This window comes from Emydura macquarii, unplaced genomic scaffold (assembly GCF_026122565.2).
Source record: "Emydura macquarii macquarii isolate MOO-44397 ecotype Brisbane River unplaced genomic scaffold, CSIRO-AGI_Emac_v2 contig_1043, whole genome shotgun sequence".
Lineage (NCBI taxonomy): Eukaryota > Metazoa > Chordata > Testudines > Chelidae > Emydura > Emydura macquarii.
The window spans coordinates 16,338,766-16,353,009 of NW_027131180.1; the positions used below are offsets into that span (position 1 = coordinate 16,338,766).

The 14,244-nt window shown below is 44.1% G+C and overlaps 1 protein-coding gene across 3 annotated transcripts in view; it reads left to right on the top strand.

The window, feature by feature from the left end:
* LOC137151013 (cystathionine beta-synthase-like) overlaps positions 1 to 14,244 on the top strand; it is a 54,420-nt gene that overhangs the window by 16,653 nt on the left and 23,523 nt on the right. For all 3 annotated transcript variants that reach the window (XM_067545184.1, XM_067545186.1, XM_067545185.1), the window contains exons 3-6: positions 5,469 to 5,677; positions 7,226 to 7,332; positions 8,500 to 8,634; positions 12,628 to 12,707. In XM_067545184.1, coding sequence (XP_067401285.1) covers positions 5,475 to 5,677; positions 7,226 to 7,332; positions 8,500 to 8,634; positions 12,628 to 12,707 — 525 coding nt within the window. In that variant the 5' untranslated portion in view covers positions 5,469 to 5,474. The remainder of the gene's footprint in view (positions 1 to 5,468; positions 5,678 to 7,225; positions 7,333 to 8,499; positions 8,635 to 12,627; positions 12,708 to 14,244) is intronic.

Genomic DNA, 14,244 nt, shown 5'->3' on the forward strand with positions numbered 1-14,244 from the left:
AAGAGTCTCATGCATTGGGAAATGCACTAGGATACAGTGGGTTTGCTCAGGCAACATCCTCCGATGTTGCAGCAGATTCTTCACTTTCATGCCCTCAGCAGCCTTTCCAGTCCCCTGAGAACTCCATGGTCACTGCTTCTTACACTTTCAACATACCAGGTGGCAGCATGGTGTACCTCCTTACCCCTACCACTCCACACCGGACAATAGAGAGCAATAGCTACAAATATATCGAGCTGTGAAAACAACAGATCGGAGCACATGTTGCCATAACTTACTACACTGTACTAGCTTTTGCATGCATGGACATCAGTGTTTACTTTTTAATTCCATTTTTACTTTTGATTTTAAAGTACAATTCACTCTAGTTAGTGTTGGTAAAAGGTTTTTAATCTTGTGTGTATTTGTACTTTTGGTTTTGTTGCCTGTTTGTTTGCACACAATAAAGCTGTATTTTTGGAAACTCTGTATCTTTCTTGCTTTACCCCAAGCATTACAGAATACATAACAGGAGGTGAAAACCCACCCATAGTCAGTACAAGCAAATAAGTACACCCAAAATACGCAATAAGCATCAGATAACACTATTGTGGCTGACTTAAAATGGCCTTTTAAGCCCTCCCTCAGCTGTATAGCTCCATGGTTGGCTCTTCTAATAGCGCTTGTGTCTCTCTTCAAATTCAGCAGATTTCCTGCCGGAGTGGAAGTGGACAGCCACTTTCCTAGCTTCACCTCACAGCTATTATGCTGTACATAACATGGAGCTACAACCATTGGGATGTACTCTCACTAGATTGGAGCTCTGGTGGTAAACAGCAGCCCTTCAATCTACCAAAAGCACATTAAACAGTCATTCGGCACCTGCTGTGCCGATAGTTGAATCTTTCTTTGGTGCTGTCCAGGTGGTCAGTGTGTGGCTTCAGGAGCCAGGGAAGCAAAGGGTAGACTGGGTCCCTCACAATCACTATGGGCCTTTCCACATCACCAGGGGTAATGCACCAGTTAGGGAAGAATGTCCATGCTTGCTGTTTTTTGGAAAAATGCGGTTTGATGGGAGCATCATGCCCCTTCCCTGACTAGCCCACATTGATATCAGTGAGGTGCATCTTGTGGAGCGTAACCATGGGAAAAGTATCCCTTTCTGTTTGTGTATTCCAGGGCAAGATGGGGTGGTGCCAAAACAGGGATATGGGTACTATTTCTTGTCCCACTGCAGTTCAAGAACCCCATTGTTGCAAATCCGTCCGCTATTTCCTGTATGTTATGGACAGTCCTGTGTGGCAGCTGCTGCTTAATGACCTTACTCACTCAGTTGACAACGTCCCCCCACTCTGGATTTTTCCAGCTCCAAACTGATTGCCCACTGACCCGAAAGCAGTTCAGTATTGTGGGCTTCCACAGTCTGATCCTCCCCTTGCTTCTCCACTGTCAATGCAACATTCATTTTGGGATCCCTGCGTTGGAGATCTGGGGTGAGCTCAGCAGGCAGAGCCATTAATGTGGCCTCTTGGATCTGGAAGTTCTTCAGCCACTGCTTGTTGTCCCAAACCTACATTATAATGCAGTCCCACCAGTCAGTGCTTGCTTGTTGGGCCCAGATGTGGAGCTCCACCATTTGGAGCAGTACTGTGAAGGCCAGCAGCATCTAGCATTTTTTTTACGATGTCCATCAGCATCTGGTTATTGTGTTCGACTGTCTCCCATCTTCCTCTTAGCAATCCTGTTGTTGTAGCACTTGTCCATGTTCTGCGAATTGTACCTCCTGTATTAGCAATGCTCGTGAGACTTGTACTGAGTTGCCCAGGGTCCATGCTTCTGCCAGAGATGTGGTAAAGGGTGAAAAGCTGTTGGGGAGGCCCTGGAGTTTTTAAAAAGGTGCAAAAAAATATGGGATGTGGAAAGCAGTATGGGATGGAGACAGTAGCCTGGTGGGAACTTGATCCCTAGCTCTCAGAGATCCTTGAGTGATTGCTGGTATCTCACAGAGCATTGAGCTGGAAAGTAGGATGGGGCTCTCTAAGAAACCAACACGTGGTGCAACACATTCTACATCAACACAAGCACTTATGGTGAGAATGTGTAACTCTGACACAAGCACCTGCTCGTGCATGTGCCTGAGCGGTATAAAGTCAGGCTGTATGATGATGTAACTTGAGTCAACCAAACTTTGTAGTGTAGACTTGGCCTGGATCCAAGCGAGCTTTAAGCAGTTGGTGGAGAAGGGAAGAGGCCGGGGTAGCCAGCTTCCCCAATACCCTATCAGCAAGGACAGTGTGGCAGTGTTCTAGCAAGCAATAATACAAGAAGGTGCCATTTGTTCTTCCATGTTAGGGAATCTTTCAACCTCTGACAATTGCCAGATTTTTGTGATAGCCCTAGCATACAATTGTTACTAATCATATTTACCAGTCGTCTCCACTTTGTTTTGGAGTATCTTATCCCCAGTACAGAAGGTACCATGAGGGGATATTAACCCCTGTGCCCTGGAGCCCAACAGAAAAAAATTCCACTCTGATCAAATAAGAGATTCCTGGAGGGAATCAAATTTCTCTTGGATCAAATCTATGCTTGGAAACATGGCAAACTGGGAGGCTTCCATTTTAAGCTATAGTCCCATAAAGATACAATGAGCTTCTGAGAAATGAAGCGGGAGAGCTTTTAATCTTAGGCATAATAGCAGCAGAAGATTTAGCAACCTTGGTAAAGTCTAAAATCCCATTGAAGTTGTAAACAAAATAAAATAAACAGCAGAAAATGAATAAAGGTGTCTGAACAGCAGTTTGTGTGTACATCGCACCTCGTAGATGCTGCTATTTAGTATAATTTTTGAAAGGGCCAGATTCTGCCCTGCCTTGAAATTAGTGGGGCTTCCTGGTTTGGCAGGACCTAATTTGGCCTAAATGCATAATTAGAATGTCTTCCTCATGACTGAGAATGTGTTCATGAGCACAGATTTTATTTTCAGGATGCATATCCTGTTTGCCTGCACTTCAGACAGATGAATGGATCTGAGGGGTAGAATGAGGGTGTGTCTGGAAGTCAGGTGCTAGAGCCAGGCATATTATGGCCAGCTGTTGTCCAGTCTTTCCTTCATTGCTCTACCACTGAAGTCAGTCAAAGTGCATCACCTTGGCTCCCAAGTGCAGGGCCCCTCCAGAGCAGAGCCTTCAGTGGTTTTATGACATCACCAAACACACTGGCCAAAATTCTCTAAGGGATTAATGGATTTTGGGTGGCCAATTTGAGATAACTTAAAGGGACTGTTTTAGAAGGCTGGGTGCTCAGTACTTCCTGACAATCTCACCTTTTTAAGGTGTCTCAAAATGGGCACCCAAAAATGTCACTTTTCAGAATCTTGGCCACTTACTGGGGTGTGAGTGATTTTTATTTGGGGTTTGAGCCTGTCTCAGTAGAAGTGAAAAATGTGTGTGTCAGAATGCCCCATGAAGCTTTTCCAACAATTTTGTTTGCTGCCAGTATTCTGCCACTGCAGATGCAGAATGCATTATGGTAAAGGTGGTAAGCAGTGAATGAAGTTAAGACAACAATTCTTGAAGAGCATACTGATTGACTCTTCTGAGTCATTTACCTTCCATGCTGAATGACACCCTAATACAGATGAATGCCCTGTCAGATGTTGTCTTTATAGGTTTAGCCTGGGCAGAGAGATTTGGGTGTGGGTCTAGAGGGAAATAATGAAGATAAATGAGGAAATGCTTGGATCCAGTTTAGGTTTAGGATGGTGTTCAAATTCAAGGCTGAATCAGGGCCAGATTTTAGATTTCCAAAGTATCACAAGATTGGCTGCTGTTGTGAGAGTCCTGCCATCATGAGCTGCAGTATCTCCAGAATGGTTTTCTCAAGAGTTTATCTGCATCCTAATCAGTGCTGGAAAATAATCACCATCTGGTTGAAAATCTGGACCTGGCAATTGGGATTTCAGATTCTCTTCATTCTCCAGAAATTTAAAAAGGGTTGAGTGTCTGTCTTCAGCATGTCTCCAGAGAATAATGTCCAGAGCAAAAGGCAAATCTGTCATATCTGTTAAATGTAGTGGGTTTATAATCCTTTTAAAATCTATATATTCAAGGGGTTCTTTATGTCCCCTCCCATGAGAATGCATTTGGAAAAGACACAAGTTAAGCTTTCCCTCTTCCCTACTCCACCCCCCCCCCCCCCAAGCCAGGTCATGGTGGGGGTTTTTTTTTGTAGACACACGACCTAAAATAAGATCTGTTTGTTTTAACTAGCTGCATGGAATCGGCTCCCTATTCCTCATTGGTGAGAGTGAATCTCACAGGAAATCTAGTCAGTTATAAACAGTCATAAAACTGTCCGTGACAGCCTACCACGGTTTCCTGTGCAGCTCAGGGTGTTGGAAGCAGTTCAGCTCTAGGCTTTGTTTTTCTTTGTGGATTTTGTTAACTTTTCTCCCCATGTCCAGATTAGTTTCCCTTATTGCCTTACTACGGATAGGGCATGTGCCTAGTCCACTGCCACCACCAGAGGCAGAGTTTTCAGGGGTGTTTCTGGGTTTTTGCCAGACCACTTTTACTATGACAACTCCCTCACTTTCTCCCAACCTTTGAGGATCTCTTCTGCCTACTGGTGGAAAAAACTACCTCTCTGACATGACCGTTCCCCGCCCCCTTCACCTCTGCCCGCAGCACAGCCACTTACGTGGTTGGGAGGATAAATGCAACTTCTAGAGTCAGTCAGCACTGCTGTCTGATCATGGGGGTGTATACCTGCCACCCATCTGTTTGGGATGTGGAGATCTTAGCTCTGGGGAGGGGGGAGGAGGGGTAGAAGGCGTGGAAGGTCATTTGTCTTGTATTGTGGGGGAGGCAGCTGGGGGAAGGCTGCTGCTTCATCAGTCTCGTCTTTTGATCTTTGGAGGCTGCCTACGGTAAACTGTGGCCATCTTATAATTTATACCAGCCTGTCTTCATGGTAACACTTGCCATCTTCACAGCTCTGCACAAACCCTGGCCAACCTTTAAAACACCCGTGCATGCTTTTTTTTTCCTACATAGGGAAACTAAGGCTCTTTTGCTAAGTGATTTGTGGCACCGACACACACACACACCCCCTGGGTACCATAGAGAGCAGCAGAGCCATTATTAGATCTCTGCAGTTCCTGGCTCCAGCTGCATGTTTAGTTTGCTAGGCTGTACTGTTTCAGTGGAACTTGATACCAGCACAGCAGGAGGCTGAACCCCTCCTCTGATGGACTGAACAGATGGGGGAAGCAGGAGCTTCCAGGAGACTTCAGCTTTGTGTCTCACAATGCAGTCAAGACGGTAGCAGTACATGGTGTAAGCCTCCATCGTAATCTCTAACATCGTGACACATTGGGGTTTAAGTAATCTACTACACATGTGAAGTGGCTTTGATTTAGTCCTTTTTGCTTCTCAGAGGATGCTCAAAGTGAGTCTAAATGGCAGGTTCTTCTCTCCTTTTCAAAGGACACGATGCCTTCAGTTCCTCCTGATGCAGAGATGGACGCCAGCGCCTGCCCTCACTTCTCTGCCAATTGCCTGTTGAATGGAGGGCTGGAGAAGGAGCCCTGTAACATCAGTGAGGAGAGAAAGTGGATCCGACCTGACGCTCCTAGCAAATGTACCTGGGAGCTGGGGAAACCACCCTCTGAATCACCTCATTTTCACACCCCTTTGTAAGTGAAACCTTTCTTTCTTTGTGGCCTTTCAGTGTGAGCCAAGACCTCGTCCCCTCAAAGCATTGCACGGGTTTAAGTAAAGGTGTGGAATTTTTTTAGCTGTATAAGTTAAATTGGCATGATTTTGCATACAGACACTTTTGTATCTGATACCTGTAATTTACAGACGCGAGCTGCTCAATGGATATGTTTAAACCTAGCTTACGTTATACAAGAGGCAAACTCCCACTGACTTTAATGGGGTCAAGATGTCACCCTGTGTGTTCACCTTAAAAGAGACAGTTCTTTTTGCTTTTTCATATTTACACATTTGCTTTCATCTTTCCTAAATGGTGTTTTTTAACCCACCCCTACCCCCAAAAATGCAGGCAAGAAATGAATACATTCACCAGAAATTTGGGCACACCTAGCTGTAATTGTGGCATTAATCTGTGCTCAACATGTCTTATAGCCAGAAAGGACCATTAGATCATCTAGTCCAGAGGTTTTCAAACGTTTTTCATTTGCAGACCCCTAAAAAATTTCAAATGGATGTGTGATCCCCTTCGGAAATCCTAGACAGTCTGCAGACCCCCAGGAGTCTGCAGACCATGGGTTGAAAAACAATTGTTCTCTGGTAATGACAATCTTTTGTGGACCTCTTAGACGTAGTCAGTGAACTGCGAGGGGTCCATTGACCACAGGCTGAAAATCACTGATCTAGTTTGACCATTTCCAGTCTGGTTTTGTTGGTTTGGAGCTGTCATGATATTGATAGAGATTACATATGCACACACAGCAGAGATGACTGAAGCATTCATTTTCCCTGGTAGGGCTGAAATTTAGGCTAACCTGTTTCAGATGGTGAGAACATAGCAGGCTGTGATCACAGCTTTGTAGCTCATGCCTTTGACCTGGGAGTCATGTTTATCTCCCTCCCCCCATGTATCTGTCCCTTTAAAAGGCTTTTGATTGTAGCCCCTGTCTGCTAGAAAGAGAAAATGTCTGAAATCTTACAAATTCCCTCCCTATCCCCACCCAATTACTAATTTGAGATGCAGAGAACTCCTTTTCACTTCTTTCCTTAAAATTAACAATACCCCTTCCGAGTTAGAACAGCCTTTTCTTGATTTTTAATAAATAAGATTTCCAACAACTCTTCTAAACAAAGTTTTTTTTATGCATAAAAATTCCTAACAATGTACAAACATTCCCTTTCCATTAGCCTTTTGCTCAGAGAAGCTGATGTGAAGCTGCATGAGCCAGTTAACTCATATTAAGTAACCTATTAAGCAGTTGCCCTGATCAGGTGAATGATTAAATTAAGTGGTTGGTAATGATGATAAACTACATGATGCCTGATGTAAATGCATGTACCTTATGCCAGCCACACCATTTCACTGATGTCTGATTACTCCAAAAGTTTTGGTTCAGTGTTTTGCCATCTTATAAAGTCCTTCCTGTTGTGAACTTGTATATGTTTGAAAAGAACATCCAGAATAAACATGTGACTTGCCAATGTCACCACCAAGAACTGATTGATGTGTCTGTGCATGTGTGCATTAGGTCAAAGTCTCCAAACATCCTGCCAAACATTCTGAAGAAAATTGGTGATACTCCTATGGTGCGAATCAACAGGATTGGAAAGTTATTTGGACTTAAGTGTGAACTCTGTGAGTACCCGCTGTAGACAGAACTGTTAAGTTAGAGACATATATCTTCAGAAATCTGGATCACGCTATTTAAAAGCGTTCATGAGAGCTGATGGGGAAATGCTTGTTGTTCCTGCGGAAAAGTTAACAAAAATGAAAGTTTTTCAGTTTTGGTTGCCAAAAAAATGAAAATTCTTCATTTTTTTGGGTGTCCATGTTTTGACTATTTCTACTTCCCCTTTACCCCACCACCTGTGCTCGTGCATGTAAAAAACAAAACAAAAAACTACACACCCCACGCATCATAAATGGACATCTTCTGATGAAGTTTCCCTTTTGATTAAAAAGCCATTTTGGGTCAAGAAAGTTTCAAATTAAATTTTCAACCAGCTCTCGGTGTTGCCCCTTGTGCCCTTCAGAATGAGGCTGCAGAATGTTTACCAGAGAGCCTTGCAAATGATGAAAGGGTTGAAGCGACTGACTTTTTAGGAAAGAACCAACTACTCTGTGTAGCTTGGCTAAACAATGACTGCTGCGTGGTAAGTGTAAAAGTACGTGGAGGGCATCATCACTGAAGATGGCGAAGAGCCGCTGTTTACTGTTTTCCAAGGGGCTGAAACTCAGTGAAATAAGATGAAAATGAAGGGCGGGCTTCTTAACTATTAGATCAAACCCCCGAGAGGTGGAAAATGCAGTGTAGGGAACAATCCTTCATTGGCAAGAAAATGGCTTTTTTTTTTTTCTTTTCTTTTAAATGTCCATCTGGTGCGGGTAGAACACCCTAACCTGTCCTCTCTCCCCCGCTCCTGATTTGAGCTATGCCTGGGTTTTTGATCCTCTGCCTTAATGTAACAAGCAGAGAAAAGGACAAAAGGAGAGATCCACTGGTTAAGATGAAACTGACATACTGTGGGGCTTCTTGTTCCTGTGGCCAACTGTGAAATGTGCCAAAACTTTATCTATCAAATTGGCCAAAGACACTGGAAGTGTTGGCTTCTCCATTGTACTGTGAGCTGCCTCTCCTTCTATTTTGTGAGGAATGGGAGGTGTTTAACTGGACAGAAAGGATCTTAGCTGGAGTGCTTTTGGATCTTAGTAAGGAGTCAGAATTCCTCTGGTGAACGCTGTAGTGCCTCTTTTTAAAACAAAACAAAACCCAACACATTTGTTTGACTGTTCTGTTTCCAGTGGCAAAGTGTGAGTACTTCAATGCTGGGGGGAGCGTGAAGGATCGAATCAGCCTGAGGATGGTGGAGGATGCAGAAAGAGCTGGAATTTTGAAATCTGGGGACACTATCATTGAGCCAACGTCAGGAAACACAGGTAGGAATTTGTAGCTGACAGTCAGATTGCTAAGCAAGTGTGGGGAAATGCCCTGAAGGCTTCCATGGAACAGGTAGGAGAGCAATGGGAGCACAGAATGATTAGAGCTCCAGTCATTCAAAAGAGAAAATGCATCTTTGCCTGACAGGAGGAGGAAACCTCACAGACCTTCTGTTCCCAGCTCAGGGTCCGAGGAAGGAAAACACCATGCTTGCTGCTGCTTAGAGTGGGTGGAAAGTAATGTTAAAGTTACAGGAGCAACTACTTGATTTTATGTTTATAGGAGTTAGTGCCTGAGCACCTCACAGTTATTAGTGGATTTCTTTGTCAGGTAAGGAAGTATTCTCTCCATTGTGCAGCGTAGGTTGTAAGTGACTTTCCCAAAGTCACATGAGTCTGAGGCTCAGCTGGGAATCAAACTCAGGCCTACTAAATATCAGTCCAGCGTCCTAACCACTAGACCTTCTTTCTTACCCCTTACTCTGCAGAGTCCAGCAGCCTGTCTCAGATAGTGGCTGGTGTTTGATGCTTCAGAGGAAGGTGTACTCTCCATGCTATTCAGTAACTGAGAGGGGAGCAGAATAGTTGATGAGAACAGTCTGGAATTCATTTTCCACTCCTGCTCTGAAGCACAAGGGTTGCTAGCTCATGTACGTTTATTCTACGGTCTTGCATCCAGCTGAAGTTGTGAGCAGATGCAGGGGGCGGGATGAATGGGCTCCTAGCCCAGGAGTGGGGCTTTGTTGACACTACTGTAACACGTAATGGAGGACTCAGAGCTGGGATTTGCCTAGGACATCATGGTTGCACTTGTGGAAAGAGCCATGTGAGTCCAAGTGCTGAAGAGCTTAGCTGTGAAATTAGCCTGCAGGACAGTGCTTCGGGTAGTACAGGGCATTATTCTGAGGCACCAGTACTGCACTGAGCTGCTTGAATAGCCAACACCACGTCTCGAAACACATAGCTCTTCTTCAGAAGTGTCCCATCCAAGTGCTGCTGACACAGCTGGATCCTGCTTAGCTTGCAAGATCTTTTGTTGGCTCAGCACAAGGTAATTTCGTACAGCTCTGCAGTGCAAGCAGGAGTGAGATTTGGAAAGGAGGAAGAAAAGTAGCCTCAAGTTAGATCATTTGGTACATACACGACCTCCTAGCAGGAAACCCTGGGTGACTATCTATCTATAGCTCTGCTTTCAGCACTCACCCTTTGAAAGCTGGAACTGCAATCTGAATCCCACTTTTGAGACTTAGGAATTTGGGTCTGTATTTTGCATCCCTCCGACTCCTTACGTGTGGTGACACTGCTGGCTGTAGCTGATGTGTTCTGTGACACTAATAGGCCTGTGTTTCATAAATCAGATTGTCCCTCTTGCCATAGGATCTGTGGGGTAGAATGGCAGAGACAGTGAGGAAAGTGCAAGGTAAAGGACTTCTCCCTGTGAAGACTGTTTTGTTTCACTACAGGTAATGATGAAAAAATGCAAGGCCCAGGGTAGGCGGCTGTGATGCTCCTCAGGGATACCCAGGGTTGTGAGGCACATCACCACCACCTGCCCTTAGAGTGAGGGAGCCTTGTCAGGGCCTGCTGAGGATCAGCTCCCTGAAACCAGCAACCTGTGGCAGCACAAGCACTGCCTTCCAGGCCTTGCTCTGTCTGTACAGGTAAGCAGTAGGCACACACCAACTCCCAAGCCCTCTGCGAGCACTCTGTATAGTGTCCAGCCCCTTGTCAACTGAACAGTTACAGAAATACCAGATCTGCTGTCCCCAAAAGAACAGCACACGCCAGCTTGTAAGATTCAGCTCAGGACCAGCGCTTTGCTTAACACCACAGTACTGAGACATATTTGTAGTGAAAACAAGAATAAGTTTATCACCAAAGTCTAGAGATTGGAAATAAATGGTTTCTTATAAATCAAAATCATAATACACTTTCGAGAGACTAAACTTACCTAACAGGTTAACTTCCGGTCTAAAGAAGTTTTTCACCTAAAGTTCTGTGCTGTGTTTTTAATTAAGCCTGGTTGAGACCCCTTTTTCATGCAAAAGCACTGTTCTCTTAGTTCCTCAGTGAAGGGTGTCTGGGTGTCTCAATGTCCTCCCCAGATATAGCCAATAAATCTTTGGTATCCACCTCCAGGTAAGGTTCTTTGCCCATGCTGTTTTTCTCTTATTAGTTCTTTTTTTACAATCCTTCTTTTGCATCCAGTTCTGTCTGGTGATAGGGGAACCATTGTGGATGAGACAATACGCAGTTTGTGTGACTAGACAGATAAGCTGCCTTTCAACTTTGCTGGGGACTAATACCATGATGCAAAGTTTCAGAACATATTTACAGTATACATAGATAGTATCTGTACATGCATTTCAGTGATACTGGTGATCAGCGTGACACCGACTTTCATTTGAGACCGACCTCACGTGACATTCTTTGGTGAACCAGAATGTGCATCCCAGAATCAGGAGATTCCTGTAGCTTCTTTGCACCCCATTGGCAGTTGGCATCAAGAGGGTTCTTTGGTCAGAGCAGCACAGGGAATTGTCATTCACTCTTGGCCTCTGCCCAGAGCTACTAAGCTAATTTTTCTAAGAAGGGGATAGGATTTCTCCTCTTCCCTGCATCTCGCTTCCCCTGCAGCTGGCTCCCTTGTTTGACATTTGCAGCACTTTCATGTTAATAAAGTGTAGCCTAATAGAGTTTGGGTTTTAGAATATCTTCCTGGATGTCAGTGTTGGTCAGGCAGTTTTACCTCAGTATTAAAATATTGAGTCCATGGCTGAAATACAGTGTCCTGTTCTAGTGTCATCACTTCAAAAATGGATGTTGACTCTGGAGCTGGTTGGGAATTTTTCAGTGAAATATCTTTTAATCAGAAAACTTGATTGCTCAAAACCAAACTTTTTTGAAGTGTGTGTCTCCACGAAACCCTCCTCAGGATACATAATGGCTCAAAGGCTATGGATTCAGAGAAGGGACATGAACCTGGGTCTCCCACATCCCAGGTGAGTGTTCTAACCACCAGGCTCTTGCTGACACAAATAATATTCAATTATTTATACAAAATGGAGCAAGAAGACTTCCAAGTTGAGTGCTCTAACCCCTGGGCAATTGGCTGTTGCGATGTGGCTCTTTTTAATGGAGGGCGAGGGGGTGGGAAATTCAAAAAGTCTTGGGTTTGTTCTGGTATGGAATGAAAACAAATTCCAAAACCTTGATTTTCTTCATGAAATGGAGTTCTAATTTTCTGGCCAGCCCTAGCTAATATGTTTGAAAGGGTTCAGAAGAGAGCTACAGGAAAATGATTCAAGGACTGGAAAACATGCCTTAAAATGAAAGAGAGAAGCTAATAGGTTGAGCATCTTTTATCTAACAGAAGGTTGAGAGGTGACTTGATCCCAGTCTCCAAATACCTACATGGGGAAGAGATTTGTGAACAGCTTGAGCAGAAAAGGGCATAATAAATAAGGTCCAATGGTTGGAAGTTGAAGGTAGACAAATTCAGCCTAGAAATAAAGTGAAAATTGTTAAGTGAGAGTAATACAAAGAGAAGTTATGGGCTTGATGCAGAAATTATTGGGTGAGGTTTTACGGCCTGTGTGATGCAGGAGGTAGGACTAGATTATTTTAATGGTCCCTTCTGGGATTAATCTATGAATTTCTATTCACTCCCAAACTACACCTGTAACGCTTGGGTGGAGGCGGGGCAGAGGAAAAACTAGGCTGGGAAACCCAGCAACATGAACTTGCAAATTTCCTGCTCTTTGCTCACTTTGTTGTTGGCTCTGGTCAAGGGTTGAGCCAACAGGTGCTTTTAAAGCAGACAGTCTTGCTCTGCAGCTATCTTGGAGAGTAGCAACCTTTACCTTTTTAGTCTCTGCGCTGATCCCTATTCAGACCTGGTGAGAATGTCTCTTAAAACTGGGAGATGCAGCAGCTAGCATTGTGATTTTGGTTCTGTTGCAACATACTCTGTCTGTATTTTCCCGCTTCCAGGAATCGGGCTGGCCCTGGCTGCTGCAGTGAAAGGCTATCGATGCATCATTGTGATGCCAGAGAAAATGAGCATGGAGAAGGTCAGAACTACTTGTATTTCAAATCATTAAAAATAAATTTGTCTGAATATGTTTAGATCCTGATGAGAGGAGGATTCCATCTTTTGGCTGTGAAATTAGATACTGATGCACTGCCAACCAGTTTACCATATGTCAGATATTTTTAAATAATTGGTCAGAGTATATGTTTAAACTTCTTGAGGCCGGGTTGGGGGCAAAGGAGGTTGCTATCAATGTTGAAGGAGAATATTGGTAGGCCAGTTGCAATGCAAAAAGGTGTTATAAGGTTAATCTGAATCTTTACTTAAGGACCCCATTTTTCCCCTCAGGCCCTCCACCCTATTTCTAATCACCACCTGTTTCTAATCACGGGGGAGGAATTACTAATCACACAGGGTAAAAAGGTGCAAAGAGATATAACAATTTATTTATCAAAGGTAGACTGCAAACAAAATAGCTCATAGGTTAACTCAGAGAAAGGCTTAAAGCCAAGGCCCTTACCATTAACACAAACCCATGGGTACATTAAAACAATAGTATAAATCGGTACATTACCCATCCGTCACAGAAAAGGACCAGGTAGGTAAGTGACCAGGGAACAGTGGACCAGCGGTCTGGAACACCTGGGAATGGAACTAGAGAGCAGGAATGACTGAAGAGAAGTAGCATCATGAACAGATCTTCTTTCTTGATCTGGAGATCTTCGGACATGTTCAGTTGCATGGCTGCCACACAGAAGGACAGCCCCTTGTTACTGCGGCCCAAAATCTTAAATACTGTCATTCTGTCCAGTAGGCGGCTCCATTTTCCCACCTTAGTGAACACAGCACCTCAGTCTCTGCCCCTGGCACTACAAATCTAGGGCACACATGCCCAAAGTTTTGCACTTGGTACACAGGTTTTTTGCACACGACACTATGCCATTGTTTTTTACCTTTTGGGGCGGAGGAGGGGGAATTCCAATTTTGATTTTTTACCATTAACCAAGAGTAGGCCCAGTTCAGAGGGACCATAAAAAGATATCTCCAACGAAGGTAGAAATTATAGAGGTGAAGGTGCCAGTAGCTGTAGCACCACTGAATGTAGGGATTTTTAAAGTATTCCTGACAAGAAACGCTTTAGATGTGAGCAGAAAATTGAAGTGATACTTACTCTAAGGAAGGACTACCACTGAATGGAGAGTCTGAAGGAAGCCAGTGGAGACAGCTGAAGAACTGGGTGTTCTAACATCACGTGCTATGTAGAGTGGTGAGAGAGGGTGCTACATTTAAATATATTGCTTTGGGTCGGAAATGTTGGCAAGTGGCTAAAAACCAGAAATGTTCTTTCCTTAGCGTCAGGAAACGCCGATCCATGTGTGCTGAGGCTGCTTTAATGACAAAGGGAAAGGGAAATAAATTGATTTATTTCCATCAGTAGTAGAAATAAAGAAGTTTCTAGCCTTCATATCTTCACTTCATATCTGCGCTTGAGTCCAATCTTGCACCGCTTGCTTGGGTAGAACTCCTCCTGAAGTCAGAAGGAGGGTGACCTAAGTGAGGATGGCAGGACCGAGCCT